This window comes from Haemorhous mexicanus, chromosome 13 (genome assembly GCF_027477595.1).
Source record: "Haemorhous mexicanus isolate bHaeMex1 chromosome 13, bHaeMex1.pri, whole genome shotgun sequence".
NCBI classification, from domain to species: Eukaryota; Metazoa; Chordata; class Aves; order Passeriformes; family Fringillidae; genus Haemorhous; species Haemorhous mexicanus.
The window spans coordinates 2,557,280-2,572,528 of record NC_082353.1 but is presented as its reverse complement, the minus strand read 5'-3'; the positions used below and the strand labels follow the sequence as shown (position 1 = coordinate 2,572,528).

Here is a 15,249-nt window from a genome sequence, read left to right as displayed (position 1 = left end):
GTTTCAGCCTGTCCTACCGTGCTTACAAAGGGCACATAAGATCTTCTTGCCCCCTCCTTCTACACAAATCTTCCCATAGCAAGTCCCAAAGCACATGACACTCTACAGTCTGCTAAACCCTTTAGGTCTAAAAGATGAATTCCACAGAACTTCTCTAAAGCTCCTCTGGAGTTTCTTTATCCCTGCTGCTACTTCACCACAGATTGCTTTAGCTTTCTTTTAAAAATCCTATCACATGTCAATGACAACAAATTTTCTGCTCCTCTCTCGGTGCTCCCGAAAAGTTGTTGAAGCTCTAGTTTAAAGAGATCACACGTGTGGGCCTTGGAGGCAAAAAGGGTTGGCAATAGGTGCTAAACTTTCTCTCTTGACTCAGAAAATAACCCTCTGCTGGGGCTATAATTTATTGACACTAAGAGGTTTTATGGCACAAAGTTTAACCAGTTCTTCCCACGCAGCTATTCTCACCCGCTGCACTCATTAATCAGAAAGCCTTTAAATGTTATCTAGCAGCAAGAATTAAGCAGTTGTGCTTTGCACATCATGTCCCTTAGCTTGCTCTTTCATTTCCTCTTTTTCAACATTATCACATTATGTTCACTCTTCTTGTTTGCTTTTCCTCTTCACAAAGCTCTTTAAACAGCTGCAAAGGGGGAGGGACCACTATGCTCACGAAAATTGCACTTTGCAGAACGCTTCTGTCAGGTCCTACTGTCTGTCTCTTTCCAGGCATTTCATGCCTCCAAGATTCAGGTTTGCTTCTACATCTCTTGCCTGTGCATCTCTGCCAACAGAGCCTATTGCCAGCTGGGCTGAAGAACAGTAATCCACTTCTTACTGCCATGAGGAAAATGTACAGCCTCGTTCTCTTTGTGGTGGGCTCCTTTTGTCTGAACGGTGAGTGACCTTTTCCTTCTCCTACAGTTTCAGAACCGTGACAGCTTTGGGGGGTAAGAGGCAGGGCAGGGACATGAGCTCACAGACAATTCGTACCCATCACCTCGGGCGCTTGCTGACTTTAGGAAGATGTATAAAATTGATTATTTTAGTGCTGTTTGGGGCTTGTTTGGTATCAGCACATGCACTACAACGAATATGGACAGACAAGTTGGATATAAAATTACATAACTGTAGGACAGGACAATGATAATGACTAAATAAAATCCCTTTAGATGCTCCCAGGATCATCTGTGATAGGAAATGCAGCATATAGTGCTGAAGGTGAAAAAATGAACCATGACATGATCCATAAATAGGACAGATCTCATCCTTCTACCACTATTTTCTCAAGTTCCTATATTTTGCAAAGTTCATACTTCCTATTTTTTTAAATTAGAATGGAAACAGTTTAAATTAAGTTGTCTTATGTAAATATATGCTACATAACCCACATTTTTTTGCCTTTTTTACGAGAACGTTTCCCTCAGTCTGTCAGGATTTCTTGGATATGTTTTAGCCCACACAACAGCCTGGCAGCAGCATGAAATAGTGCATTTAGCATGGGAGCTTCTTCCCATGGAGAGGCTCCTCTGAAGTGCTCTGAGAGAAACTGGCTGAAACTAAATCAAGACCCTCAGATCACACACTTCCCATTTTTGTCTATTCACTCCACACTCGTTTTGTTTCTTCCATCTCTGAAAGGCAACTTCAGAAAACATCTGCTCTGTAACAAAAGGAGAGTGAGGGCCCACTTTAGATTTTTAAATTATACACTTCTAAACCCGAGTATTTATTTTTTTATTTGCATTAATTGCAGTGTAAAAATTAAAAAACTTTAAAATACAATAAATTCACAGCTACTTTCATTGGAACAAAAAATGTTTCAAACCAGCATGTGTTCTTCTAAGAGGTTATGAAAATCTTTTTGCTTGAGAGTATGTTGAGAAGTAACAACATCATGAAGTAATTTCAGAGAAGATGATGGGACTGCTTCATTGCTGCTTCTTACTTGTTCTTTACTAATTACAGATGGGAACTTGGTATGCCACTTATGTGTGAGAGAGTAAAGGAATAAAATGGTAACACATGCTACAGTGCTACTTCTAAACAAATATTATTTCAACATTTATTGTAAGAACTGAGTTCAGAGAAACACTAGAAATGTGTCTTATGTTACATTTTGAAATGTAGACAGTAATAGCAGTGAACTTGCCTGTATCTCTCAGCATTGCTCCTTATTCTTTTCTGTGGAAATCACTCCAAGGAATTTGTTATTACACTGCCATCAAACAGCATAACACAGGATTTAGTTATTTCCTTTTATATATTTAAATTAGACTGTGTAAAAAGGAAAGTCTCCACAGCAGGGTGAATGAAGTCTGTGGTTCAGTTTCCTTTGCTGTGAAATTGGAAGCATCTTGGTGCAATTTTTTTTTAATGCTCATAGTCCCCCAGAGAAAACGAACTCACTGAGGAATGTGAACTGCAAGGTGTGTGGTGACTGCTCTCCTTGTCACAGAGCAGATGTGTAGCGTGTTCAGTGAAGCTAAAGTCATTTCCCCAGCTCAGGATTTACCCCAATGGGCTTTATTTATTACTGCTTTCAGTACACAAAGACACTCCACTCCCAAATTAGGACTGCTTGATCATTGTTGTTAAAATAATTTGTCTAAAAGCATCAGTCTACCGTCTGCAACATCTCTGGTGATCACTGCTATCTGGAACAAAACCAGTTTGTAGGGGAAACTGCCCGTCCAGTTCTTCCAACCCTCAGAGGAAACAGACATTTCAAAGGCCTGGCTACTGACACACAGTGCACATAAAGAAAACTGGATGCCTGGCAATTTTGTTCTCATTAATCGCCATCTGGTTTATATGTAGATTGTTAATGGAAGGTAGACTGTAAAAATGAGACAAGAAACACTCATTTTTCGCCAGCATTTACAGAGAGAGTGGTTTTAACAAGTTTTAAGGCAGTGCAGGGCTGACATCTAGTGGTGTGGGATACAGGTGACAGAGCTGCCCCTTTATTTCTGATTACTAAGTTACACAGGCTGGAATTTTATCAAGGATTATCCCTAATGAAGGAATGCCTTCACTAAGAACAGGTAATAATTTCTCAAAGGGATTCATTGTTGAATAAATATTTTTAAAACTAAAGTAACGGTCTGTCATTAATCCACACAAAGTTTATTAACAGTCAGTACCTGGAAATCTTAGCTGTTCTCATCAGATATGCAGACCCAACACTAAGTTTGGATTTGCAGACCAGACGACTGTGATTGCTAAAAGCAGGTTTCAGAGTAAAAACCAACTACAAATCCAGAATTTGCTTTCTGCAAATAGTTTACAGTTCCTACTCCTTACTCTCTGTTTAGCAAATACTCTCTGTGCTGGAATATCCACAGACAAAGGCAGCAATGCAGTGAAAACACAGTTAACAATTCAAACAAGAACTCACATCTTTGCTAACAGTATTCAACGACCACTGAATGAAACAAACCAACTGATGATTTATTTATATTTGAATTATAGCCACATTTACGTCACTTACATGTGCAACAGTAGGAATGTCTAGTAAAAAAAATCTGCTATAAACAAACCCAACATAAAACTCCACCAAAGAACACAATAAAAAAACTTTAACAAGGATTCTCTCTTGAACTACCACAGGGCTCCTAACCTATCCTTATAACCACAAGAAGATTCATTCCTAGAACATGGCCCTCTTTTCTTCACAGTATCAAATTTAGCATTTCCTTGATTGCTACACACAAGAAAACCACCCCAGAATCTGAAGCTTAGCAAGACTCAGCACAGCTCTAGCTTGATAAGCTTTTGATGAGCACCTTGCATTGAGAACAAACGTCACATTAAAATATCACCTGGTATAGGGCTTTTATAATGACTTGCAGGGAGGTACAAAGCAAGTGTGAATCAAAAAACAAACTGACCCAACAAACACAGATACATTCATCCAAATGTGTTTTCCCAAATGCCTTGGAAAGTGTTTGAAAAGCCTATTCTGAAGAACAATGTTATAGTTCAGTAGAGGTGAAGAATTTGGGCTACCAGCCCACAGCCCATGCTGGTCTTACAAGAATTAAATCAAGCCAGTGTTTTACCTCAACCTTTCCACAGAGCTTGAGTAAAAGTTGTTCTTAGATGTGACATCTCTGTTTGATAATCTTTCCTTTCACCTCACTCCACTTTCTCACTGGATCAGAAACAAGAAGGTCTTAGGGTATGTTTTTAACCCAAGCTGGATTCAGAAGAATTTCAAGTTTAAAGAGAGACTGGTTCAGCCTATCAACCTGCAGCCCAGTACAGGAAGAAAGTGGCACCTTCTGGAGATGCACACAAACTTTGATCCTGACCTTTTGGTGTCTGCCTTTCCCCAGATTTCTTGGGTATGCTACAACATAAAAAAACCCAAAACAAATTAATGTACCACCACTTTGAAATACTTGCATAGCCAGTGTTTTTTACTGTGTGAAATTGCTCTGGGAAATACTGAAGCATGTATGCTGTAAGGACACTGCCCTCATTTCTGCAATGTCTAGAGGTGAAGTAGGTGAGCTGAATTAGGTGGCCTTTTCCATGGAAGAGGTATTCTATCCATTGTGTTGGAACCTGTTTTCACTAACACAGGAATTTCATCAGCCTCACAGCACAGACCTGCCCAACACAGAGCACAGTGGCTCTGGCTCAGTTCTGTCAGCAGGATGTTACCAGGACCTTGCTCATCAGTATGGTCAGGGGGTCAACAGTGGTTTGAAAGTCCACTGGGGTGACTTTAAAATGCACACATGAGAACAGAATAAATGGCCCTGGGGTTGTGCCAGAAGCTGCTCTGCTCCACTGGGAATGTTCAGGCTTGTTTGATAGTAACCTGTAGATACTGCATTTTGTAGTCACTGGACTCCAGCTTTGGCAAAGATTTACAGTATTTGTGCTGGGCCACAAATCAGGTTTTACTTCCACATAAAGTAAGTCTAACATACTGCCTAAGGTTTTCAAATTTTGAAACAGAAACATCACTAGCTACTAGAGAGTCCCCAGTCATTAAAAAATCCTTTATGACTCCTAAAGCTTATCCCCTGGTTTTCTCTACATAAAGCAGAGTCTTTAAATCTGTATGTGCAACTGCAACTGTGTCTCCTACAACACTAAAGAGAGAAGTCACAGCTGGACCCCTCCCTTTGGATCATAGAATAATTCTTCCCCTGCTATCAAGAGGGTGGTTTGCTCCCAGTTTCTATTTCTGAGTGTAATCCCAAAAGTATCTACCAATTTGAGCTTCACATTTTATTGCAAAAAACCCTGAAAGGGATCTGCTTTGATCTGTGCTCTGTGAAAGACAGTCAACTTCAGCAGAACAGATATCAGTGCAAGCACCGTTTCCTCCTGTTCACACAAGTCTTTAGAAAATCAAAAGCTGTCATTATTTCCCAAAGATGATCTGATGCACAGATATTCTGTGAGCCCTACATCATGTCACTTTAGTCTCCCTTCCATAACCCTGTTTTGTGATGCCTTACAGGAAGCATGGCAGCAGATGCTGAAGAAAAACTAATGAACCACCTACTGAGTCCTGACAGGTACAATAAGTTAATTCGACCAGCTGTCAACTCCTCCCAGTTGGTATCCATAGAACTGCAGGTTTCCCTGGCACAGCTCATCAGTGTGGTAAGTTCAAATTAGGAGATGCCTTTACATTCAATACTATCTGCACAGCACTCTAATTAATACTGGCATTGCTACATCTCTGCTTTTTTCTCATTTGTGTAACACTATTAATAGGCAGAGCCCATACAGGCAATTTACTGGTTTTAGGCCTCGCAGTGGAGCTACAATGGGGAAAGCAGTCTATGCCTAACTTTGAAGGACTGGGGCCAGATCTTCATCCAGTAGAATTCCATCTAGCTAAAATTCAAAATCATTCCACTGATTTCAGTACAGCTACTGTAAGTTACCCCAGGTAAGGACCTATCCTGGGCAGTGCACACCAGCAATGAGCACACCACCCACCATCAGGGGAATGCTAATCCATCTTCTACTGAAGTGCTTCAATGGCCTGAAAACAAGCTACAAAGCCACATCCAAATCATATGACATATCAGGCATGTTAATAAAGAACACTGGAATGTTATAAAGAAAAACACACATTAGTTCTGGCTGGAATAGCTTAACATGATTAAAATAATCCTCAGGAAAGCAACTCCTCATATTCAATAACAATTACTTCCGTGGGTCTAAAAGACACTTTCACCCACAAAGTTAGTATGTGTTTGACAGTTATTCCAAGGTATAAACACACATTTACTAAGAGAGGTTAACATTAACTGCAGTGGGAATGAGAGCCAGTATATAAGTGGGAATAATTTCCTGAACTGGGGCTTTCAACTCTGCTGCTCTCCCTGGATGACAGAGAAGATACAGATGACTGCCTCCTGTCAGAATTTGTGTAAGGGCTAGTGACTGGACTGCTGCAAACTTTTAGAGACATAAAGAATGTATATTCTGAAATTCAAGAGGAAATGAGAAAGACTCTGTTGGAACGTAAGGGAAATTGTACAAATAGCTGAGGTTTCATACACCCATGCAGACTGGATATAATATATAGAGATAGTCATAGATGTATATACACATACTCTCAGGATTCAATGCCATGTATACCAGATGATTCTAGTCAAGTGCTCTCTCTCCTGGAGAACTCCATCTGGACACAGACATGCCTCCTTACATGCTGTACTACCACCACGAGCACAGTGTCCCCTCAGACTGCAGATTCTGGGTGTAAAAAGGGAGGTGTCTTGTTCCAGAGGCCCTGGTGATCAACAGTCCAAGCAAGGTGGATGAATGGGTGAAGATCAAGGCCAGCACAACTCAGTCCCTATCCCTCTATAGCCTCACTCTTCAAGCAGAACAAAATTAGGCATTTTATAGGCTCCAACAATCTCGAGCATCTTCAGGATCAGAGAATTAACTCATTTTCCTGCAGAATCCTCCTGACAGACTTCTACAGAGAGGTTTCTCTTCTGGACTGCTGTCTAGAGACAGCAGTTCATGAAGCAGAGCCTGCCAGCTGAGATTACATGGCAAACCTTACAGCAACCTCACACAACCTCATGTAGGCCTCCCCGACGGTCAACTGTCCCTCCTGTTTCAAATCAAGGGTGGAGAAGTGGGGTGGGGAGGGGGAGGAAGCCAGTTTAGCAAGGTGGTGGTTGTTGTTTCCAAATGACTGCACTGACTCCTGCCATAACTGTTCTTGTTAAAAGGCTTCTGGAACTCTACATCTACAGGGTCACTACTTATCATCTCAGTGTGTACAAGACTGGCCATCGCACCTCAGAGAAATGTCTGTCTTGAAATGCACTAGACAAAATCATGCTTTAAAACCCACTGAATAAATCTTATTACTGCAATGAAGTGAAACATTTTAGAGGCCACTTTTTGTCTCTGTTTGTTCCCTGCAGAATGAACGGGAGCAGATCATGACTACAAACGTCTGGCTGAACCAGGTAACAAACCCCCAGAGAATTGGCTCTTGCAAACCACAAATACAACTGCTTTCACTCCATCACATGATTGTTGTGTTAGTGCTGGCCTGGGCACTCCCATCACTACTGTCCAATTCTTCTTTAGGAGTGGATTGATTATCGGCTGGCTTGGAAGCCCTCTGACTATGAAGGAATAAATAAGCTGAGAATACCTGCAAAACACATCTGGTTGCCAGACATTGTGCTTTACAATAAGTAAGTAAAACTGGTGCAGTTTACACAGACAATGAACAAATTTTTAAGCAAGGAACAAACATCAGAAATGATGAAGCAGGTCTGGTAAAATTTTAAAACTGAATTTCAGATAGTAGCAAGTGTATCTGACTGGGCTACTGGGCTCAAAGATAATTTTCACCATCAGCACTCTGGTTAAAGAAATTCCAGCAGAGCTGGGAGATGTCTGCAGCGTGAGCAGTTACAGCACAGGATCCATGCCACGGCTCACAACTGAGACAGATTTATATGAAAATAGACTGTATGGAAAAAATAAATTGTAGGTATAAGTGCAGTTGCAAGAAGACATCTGGAATCCTATCAGACATCTTAGGGGCTGAGATACAGTTTTGTTTTCTTCTTCCCCCACTCCTTCTTCTACCACAGGCCCCAGGACACAAATCTGTTACAAAGTTCACACATACCAGAACTCCAGGAGTTCATATTCATGTAGAAAACCAAATTATATTCCATTTTCATAAAGCATTGAAAAAACCCATTCTATGAGTTCATAATAAATCTGTCAACATTTGACCCCGTTGCTTTATAGTACTGAGAAAAATATCATACATCAGTTCTTCTTTCAAACAAACAGCTGACAATTTTGTTTTGCTTCGGTTTAAGTCTCTAGCAAAACCTTGAAGTGGATGATAAACTTTTTTTTTTTAAATAATCAAAATTTATACTTTTATAATACTTTGAAAACCAATGAATTCATGAACACACAATGATTTATGAACCTATACAGATGGGAAACCCTGGAAGTTTATATATATCTGAGTTAAGTCCTTGGAATCCTACTACTGGAAACCAGATTTGATGAATGCTTAAATCTAATGCATGAGTCACAAAATAATTCAGCCAGTGGATTAGGATGTACTCTGCCTGCTCAAAGCTTGTTCTGGCAAATTGTGCCTCTGCCCTCTGCTTCTTTTTGCTCCTGGCCGAGTGATACCATTTAATAGTTTATAAAAATAGAAAGAAACAGTTTCAAAAGGTTTCTTAAATGCACAGGAACAAGCCTCACTGTATTGGATTTCTACATTAGTACAAAGCTTCAATTAAATTTTAGCTAAAGGACAGCTCCATGAAACTTCCTGCTGCTGGAGCAGAGTTTCACAGGCATCAGTCAGTTTGAGGTGCACAGGAAAACACAAAGCATGTCCCCATGCCCACAGCTCAGTCTGGGGCCTCTGCAGGGGGCTCTGGGAGTGCAGCCCAGCCTCTTCCCACCACTGAGACAGGACAGTCAGCACCAGAACCCACATACTCCCAGCCCAGGATTCTGCCCAGCACATGGCATGGCATGACAGCAAAGCTAACTCAGTACAGATGTGTCAGAACTAAGATACAATTCATTTCTCAAAAACCAGCTATCTCATTGGCAATGAACTAATGACCCCTATTAGTGGCTGTAGCCACTCACTTCCACATCTGGTTGTTTCACTGTCTGCCTGAATTAGCTGCAAAGGTCTCAGCTCGGTGCCAGGCTCTCACTGCCTCACCCAGGTGAGCCTTTTCCAGAGTCAAACCTAACTGATTCAGACACATGTGCCAAGCTTTAGATATTTGTAGCATTTCCCTGCTTAGGAAAAAAAAAATCACCCTTAGCACTGAAATAGCTATTTTGCATGATGCCTTGTCAACAAACACTACCTCGGGATACTGAATGGCTTTAACAGCCCTACCTTGTTGGCCCACACTGTTGGGCAGGAGAAGATACTACTGACTGAGAATGATCTTCTCCCTAAGTTAAAGAGCCCATCAGCACATAGAAGACTCCCCTGGTGGAAATTCAGCAGTTGGAAGAGATACAAAGCCAAGATTATTTGTGGGCACTAAGAAGGCTGTGGCTTGTCTGTTCTGGTTTTGTAATAAGTAAACATTAACGGAGTGATGCAATAAATTATAAGCCATATAATTACATTTCCTCTGCCTACACTCTCCCTGCATTTCTAACTAATGCAGCTCATCCTTATTTCCTTGTCCAAGTCATTTAGGAGTGTTGCTCTGTGTTCTTGGCAGTGGCTACACTCCAAATCCAAGGTACCTCTGCTTTCACATGGGATGATCTCATTTTTGCTTAGCCTTCAGAGATGTAGGAAGCTTTAATTATTTGAGCAAACATTTACAAAACACATTGATTTCTTTGGATGAAACAGAGGTGTCTATTTGGCATTGAATAATAATTTTATAACTTTTTTTCTGTAAGTATTGGACCAAAAATCAACTCTCTGATTGGGAGGAATGCATACATTCATCTCCCTATCAAGTTATAGCTCCCTACAGCATAGATTTCAGGATAATAGTATTACTAAACTTTGATTCTCTGAAAAGAATTCTTCTCTGAAGAATGTCAGAGTTTTTCTGTTTTGAACTATGCTTTTCCTCCTAATATTTTACCACTTCTTCCCCTTTCTCTTTTCTCCTCTCAGCGCAGACGGCACGTACGAGGTCTCGCTGTACACAAATGCCATCGTAATGAACAATGGAAGCATTCGCTGGCTGCCACCGGCCATTTACAAGAGTGCCTGCAAGATTGAGGTGAAGCATTTCCCATTTGACCAACAAAACTGCACCCTCAAGTTCCGCTCCTGGACGTACGACCACACAGAAATCGATATGGTGCTTAAGACTTCCACGGCGAGCATGGACGACTTCACACCGAGCGGAGAATGGGACATTGTAGCACTCCCAGGAAGAAGGACTGTAAACCCTCTGGACCCCAATTATGTTGATGTGACATATGACTTCATTATTAAAAGGAAACCACTTTTTTATACCATCAATCTTATCATTCCTTGTGTGCTAATTACATCCTTAGCCATCTTAGTATTCTACTTGCCTTCAGACTGTGGTGAAAAAATGACTTTATGCATATCTGTGTTGCTTGCCTTGACTGTGTTCTTGCTGCTGATCTCCAAAATTGTCCCTCCAACATCTCTAGATGTTCCACTGATTGGCAAGTATCTCATGTTTACAATGGTGCTGGTGACCTTCTCAATAGTTACCAGTGTCTGTGTGCTCAACGTGCACCACAGATCTCCAAGTACTCACACCATGCCCCCTTGGGTAAAGCTGGTTTTCCTTGAAAGGCTCCCAGCCTATCTGTTCATGAAGCGCCCAGAAAATAATTCTCCACGGCAAAAGCCGTGCCACTGCAAAAAGACAAAAGCAGAGAATCCTTGTATGGAGCCATCTGACTTCTACAAGAACTCTACCTATTTTTTGAATACAGCTTCTGCCAAAAGATATGATATGAAAGTCTCTGAGACACCTGACAATGTCAGCAGTCATCGAGATTTTAGGTTAAGAACAGGTGCGAAATTTTCTCCTGAAGTGCAAGAAGCAATTGATGGAGTCAGCTTTATAGCAGAGCACATGAAAAGCGATGACAACGACCAGAGTGTAAGTAAAAATGAGAAATCCCTGCCCTTCCAAACTTCATCCTCTGTCCTCCTCTGTAACATGCTATTCCTCAGAAAGCATATTTGAACTCTCTAGCTATTGTCAAGATTTTAGAGAGATTCTAGATATAGCTCATAAGAGAAAATAATTTATGCCATTAATGAAAAGCAAATTTGATAACTGCAAATACTCTCCTGATAGATAACATGGCTATTTCTACACAAAGAGTTTGCTGATTGCCCAGTAAGTCATGAAGCACTCTTAAAAAAGCTTTGTTGTCACATTCAAGTGGTGACTGGCAAGGGAAGAAAACAATATTCAGTTCCAGGTTAGAAATAGACCATTTTTCACCATTGTAAATCAGTAAGACTGTGATTTGATCCATGGCCAGGCCAAGTTAACCAGAAACAATGTTCCTGCAGCTCATGCATTCATTTACCTAGTGAATGCACAGCAGGAGCATTCAGCAAAATTGGTAGAAGCCCTTTGCAAGCACCCTCTCTAGAGTAAGACACCTGCCTGTATAGGGCAAACACCATGGGTAGGATTAAAAACCTCAACAGAGCTGACACTTCGTTCATTATTTATATATATAGCAGACTCCTTACTGGTTGGAGAAATACTTTATTTAAGCTGTGCTGCTGCTCTATTCCCCTGCCCAACTCACAGGCCTTTAGCTAACACAATAGAGTTGAGAGAAACACTGTGAATAATACTTGGAAAAATCAGATGGGTCACAGGTTTTATTTAGACAAGTGCCCAGAGTTGGGAAAAATCCTCCTCATACTTACCATTGTCCCCTCTCTAACCCAGACCACAGTGAGACTCCAGGTTCTCTATTCCTGTTGTGCTTCCCCTCCCTCAGCCAAACAGATTAAATAAAGTCTGGTTTCTGATCTTGCAGCAGTCCCTAGAGGAGCATGCTGCTGAGTAGGTCATGGTTTCTATTAACTGAAATTACTGTCAATATAAATAAAGAAATTCAGCTATTAACATTAGACATGAGCTTGTAAACATTGAAACTGACTGAACAGAAGGCGACTTTACAGTGCAGGAAAAGGTTTTCTAATGGCTCTGAAATTCTTGCAAGGATGTATTGCACACTAAAGGATCTACAAAGCTTTCACTTGGTAGTTAGAACAATTTTCAAGAGCATTTTATATACTGAAAATCCACTTACTGCTTTTCACATAGGGTCCTCTGATATTACATACAATTTTTCTAGACTCATAACTCTATTCTCTGCTTCCTTGCCTTGTCACAATGGTCTGATAACAACTGTTCATATACATTTATATGGTCTGACTGCAGAAGCATTCAATTCCCATTAGCAGCAGTGGGAATTAAAATTGTCCACCGAAGGAAAAATATGTTATGGTCTAATATCAGACATGATTCAACCAACAAGGATGATAAAGTCACTGATGTGAAGACACCCACTGTGTAACCAGAATCAATGAGAGAGGAAAAATTATTCCTGAGATGCAAATGAAGATTGATATATTCCCCCTTTACAATAATAGCCCAGTTGGTCACTTCAGTCTGAGACAGAATCTAAGGCCATGACTTTCACAGACAACACATGCAGAGCAAAAAGGCATTTTAATAAAAGCAACAGTATTAATATGCATTAAACCACATGATAAGATGACTGTTGATAAGAACTCTGAAGCTAACTTGTTTAACAGCAGTAAACACCATCTATTTTTGCCCACTCAGATTAATAGCATTTACAAACCCAAATTGAAGAAAAAAAATTCCTTAATTGGATTATAGTGTGGCTCCTTCAGGGCTGGCACCACACCAGGCAGCCACACTCAGTATCTGATGTATCCAAGAAAGCTAAGAAATATTTACTGTATTTTTCTCCACTGCTCAGATGTGTTGTAGCAGAAAAATCCCTTACCAAGCCTAAGGCCAGTTTATTCAGATCAGATTCCTTTTATTTTGATAAACAAAAACTCAGCATTAGCGAGAGGAAGACCAAAAGAATATGACAAATTACTAATATCTTTAATTGGCTTTTTCTTCCAGGTCATTGAAGATTGGAAGTATGTTGCCATGGTAGTGGACAGGCTGTTTCTCTGGATATTTGTCCTTGTTTGTGTCCTGGGGACTGTTGGATTATTTCTGCAACCACTTTTTCAAAACCACACTGCTGCCATAAACCCTTAGCTATTATTTTAAATGTCAATATTTACACAGACATTTGGTCTCATTCTGCTCTCAGTTCCCCTTTGTTAACTCCACAAAGGGGCCAAGTGAGTTGCACTTACATCCCTTAGAGTAGGGAAAAGGAACGTAGAACTTGACTTACTGGGATAGGAAAAAAGCAAAACAAATAAAAACCTATTTTTTTTTCAGTGAGTCCAGTACTTCTGGTGATATCTTGCCCTTTTTTAAATTATTTGAAGTCTGAACATTACAGTGAAAGATTTTTGCTCTACAAGATGTCATCCTGACATCATCATCATAATCCTATTATTAGTATGTATTTTAAATACATTGCTTTAGGAAGGATATTTTCTTTCCTTAGAATACTGCAATTTTCCTATTGCAAAGAAGGTACTGCTGTGAAATTTACTTTCTTCAAATGCATCAAAGTTATTTGTGTCTGATTTATAAAGAGCTTGGCAAGTGGGTTTGATACTTACATCTGAACTGAGAAACAGAAACACTTCTGAGATAGCTCCTGAAAGGTTTCTCAGCTTGCCATCTCTGGTACCCGATGGATCAACAAAGGCCAAATTAATGTATGATAAACAAACATGTATACAATACTCTGTTTGATGATGAAATAGAAATAAAACATAACATTTTCCTTTATATAGATTTAGTCCTCAAATTCCCTGCAAGTTTAACAGCTCATGTATCTGGGGCACAAACACACTTTAATGAGTCTAAGGCTACGAGCACAGGAAAGCAATGGGAGAAGACAATGCTGAAAGGCAGCAAGAATGAGAGGACATGTGAGCACACACAGACCTGTGTGTTTTTCTGGAGCAATTTTAATGTGGGTTTAAGTATAACCCTCAACAAATCAGCTAGGGAAGCACGTAGAGTCCTAAAGTCTTTGCCAAAGGACAGATCTAGGCCCTAGACCCCCATCACAGGACAATCCCACCACAGCTTGTTCCAGGTAACCTGAAAAAAGAGAAGTGGGCTCCTGGCACTTTTCCAGTTAAACCAATCTCAGCTTTTCCTTGGGGTGCTGTGAGGACACACAACAATTGTGTCAGCACTGGTAAGTACAACCAATGCCTGGTGAACAAACTTGAAATCCACTATCACTTGTAAGGGGATTTGAGGCTCACCTGTCCCAGGGGTATTAGTTGACACCTAAACCTGTGCTCTTCAACAAGCCACAGATGAAGACAGTTCCAGCCCTACTTGCCTTCATCAAGACCAAGCTACATTTCCATCTAGATTGCCATTGCCAGGCAGCCTCAGATAAGTACAAAGATTCAGCTCTGCATCCACACCTTTGCAATTTCTCTGAGCAGCTGCAGGGCTGCATTCACTCCCTCACAGCCCGTGGCTGAACCCCCCTGCACCAGTGGCACCCCCCATCCCTGAGGCCTGGGAGGGTCTCCCACTTCAGCAGGGCTGGGTGCCCAGCAGTCTGAGAAGGTGTCTTGGTTTGGAAAGACAGGTGTCTGCTAAGGAAGGCAGGAGCCTCCCCTGAAATGGAAAATGCAAAAACCCTCCCTCCAAATTGCTATAAAATTTAAATTGAGGGGCTCACAGGCAAAATATAGGGGAGCAGGAATAACAGTTCTTTACTCAGGAAGAAAATAAAAAGATAAAATAAACGTAAACTAAACCAACACTGACAGAGTCAGAACACAGCCTGACACCCTGTGGGTCAGGGTGCTGGCAGCAGTCCCATTGGAATTGTGGCTCAGCCCTCCTGCAGTGCCAGGGGTGGTTCTGCTGGAGCAGGGATCCTGTAGAAAGGTGCAGTCTGCCTCTGGAGATCCAGGGGAAGAGGCAGCTGCTGCTCCTCTGGGAAATCCAGTGGAGAAAGCTGTGCAGTTATTCCAGAATCTCAGGATTCTATCCGGGTAGGCATGCTTGGCTCCTCCCTCTGGGCTCACATCTCCCAGTGGGATGCTGCAGTTCT

The 15,249-nt window shown here is 41.0% G+C and overlaps 1 protein-coding gene across 1 annotated transcript; it reads left to right on the top strand.

The window, feature by feature from the left end:
- Positions 1–640: 640 nt before the first annotated feature.
- CHRNB4 (cholinergic receptor nicotinic beta 4 subunit) lies at positions 641–13,952 on the top strand. Its single transcript, XM_059858052.1, has 6 exons — positions 641–897; positions 5,483–5,628; positions 7,422–7,466; positions 7,591–7,700; positions 10,154–11,126; positions 13,161–13,952. Exons 1-6 carry the CDS (start codon positions 666–668, stop codon positions 13,299–13,301), a joined length of 1,647 nt encoding a protein of 548 aa, XP_059714035.1. The 5' UTR covers positions 641–665; the 3' UTR covers positions 13,302–13,952.
- The last annotated feature ends 1,297 nt before the right edge of the window (positions 13,953–15,249 follow it).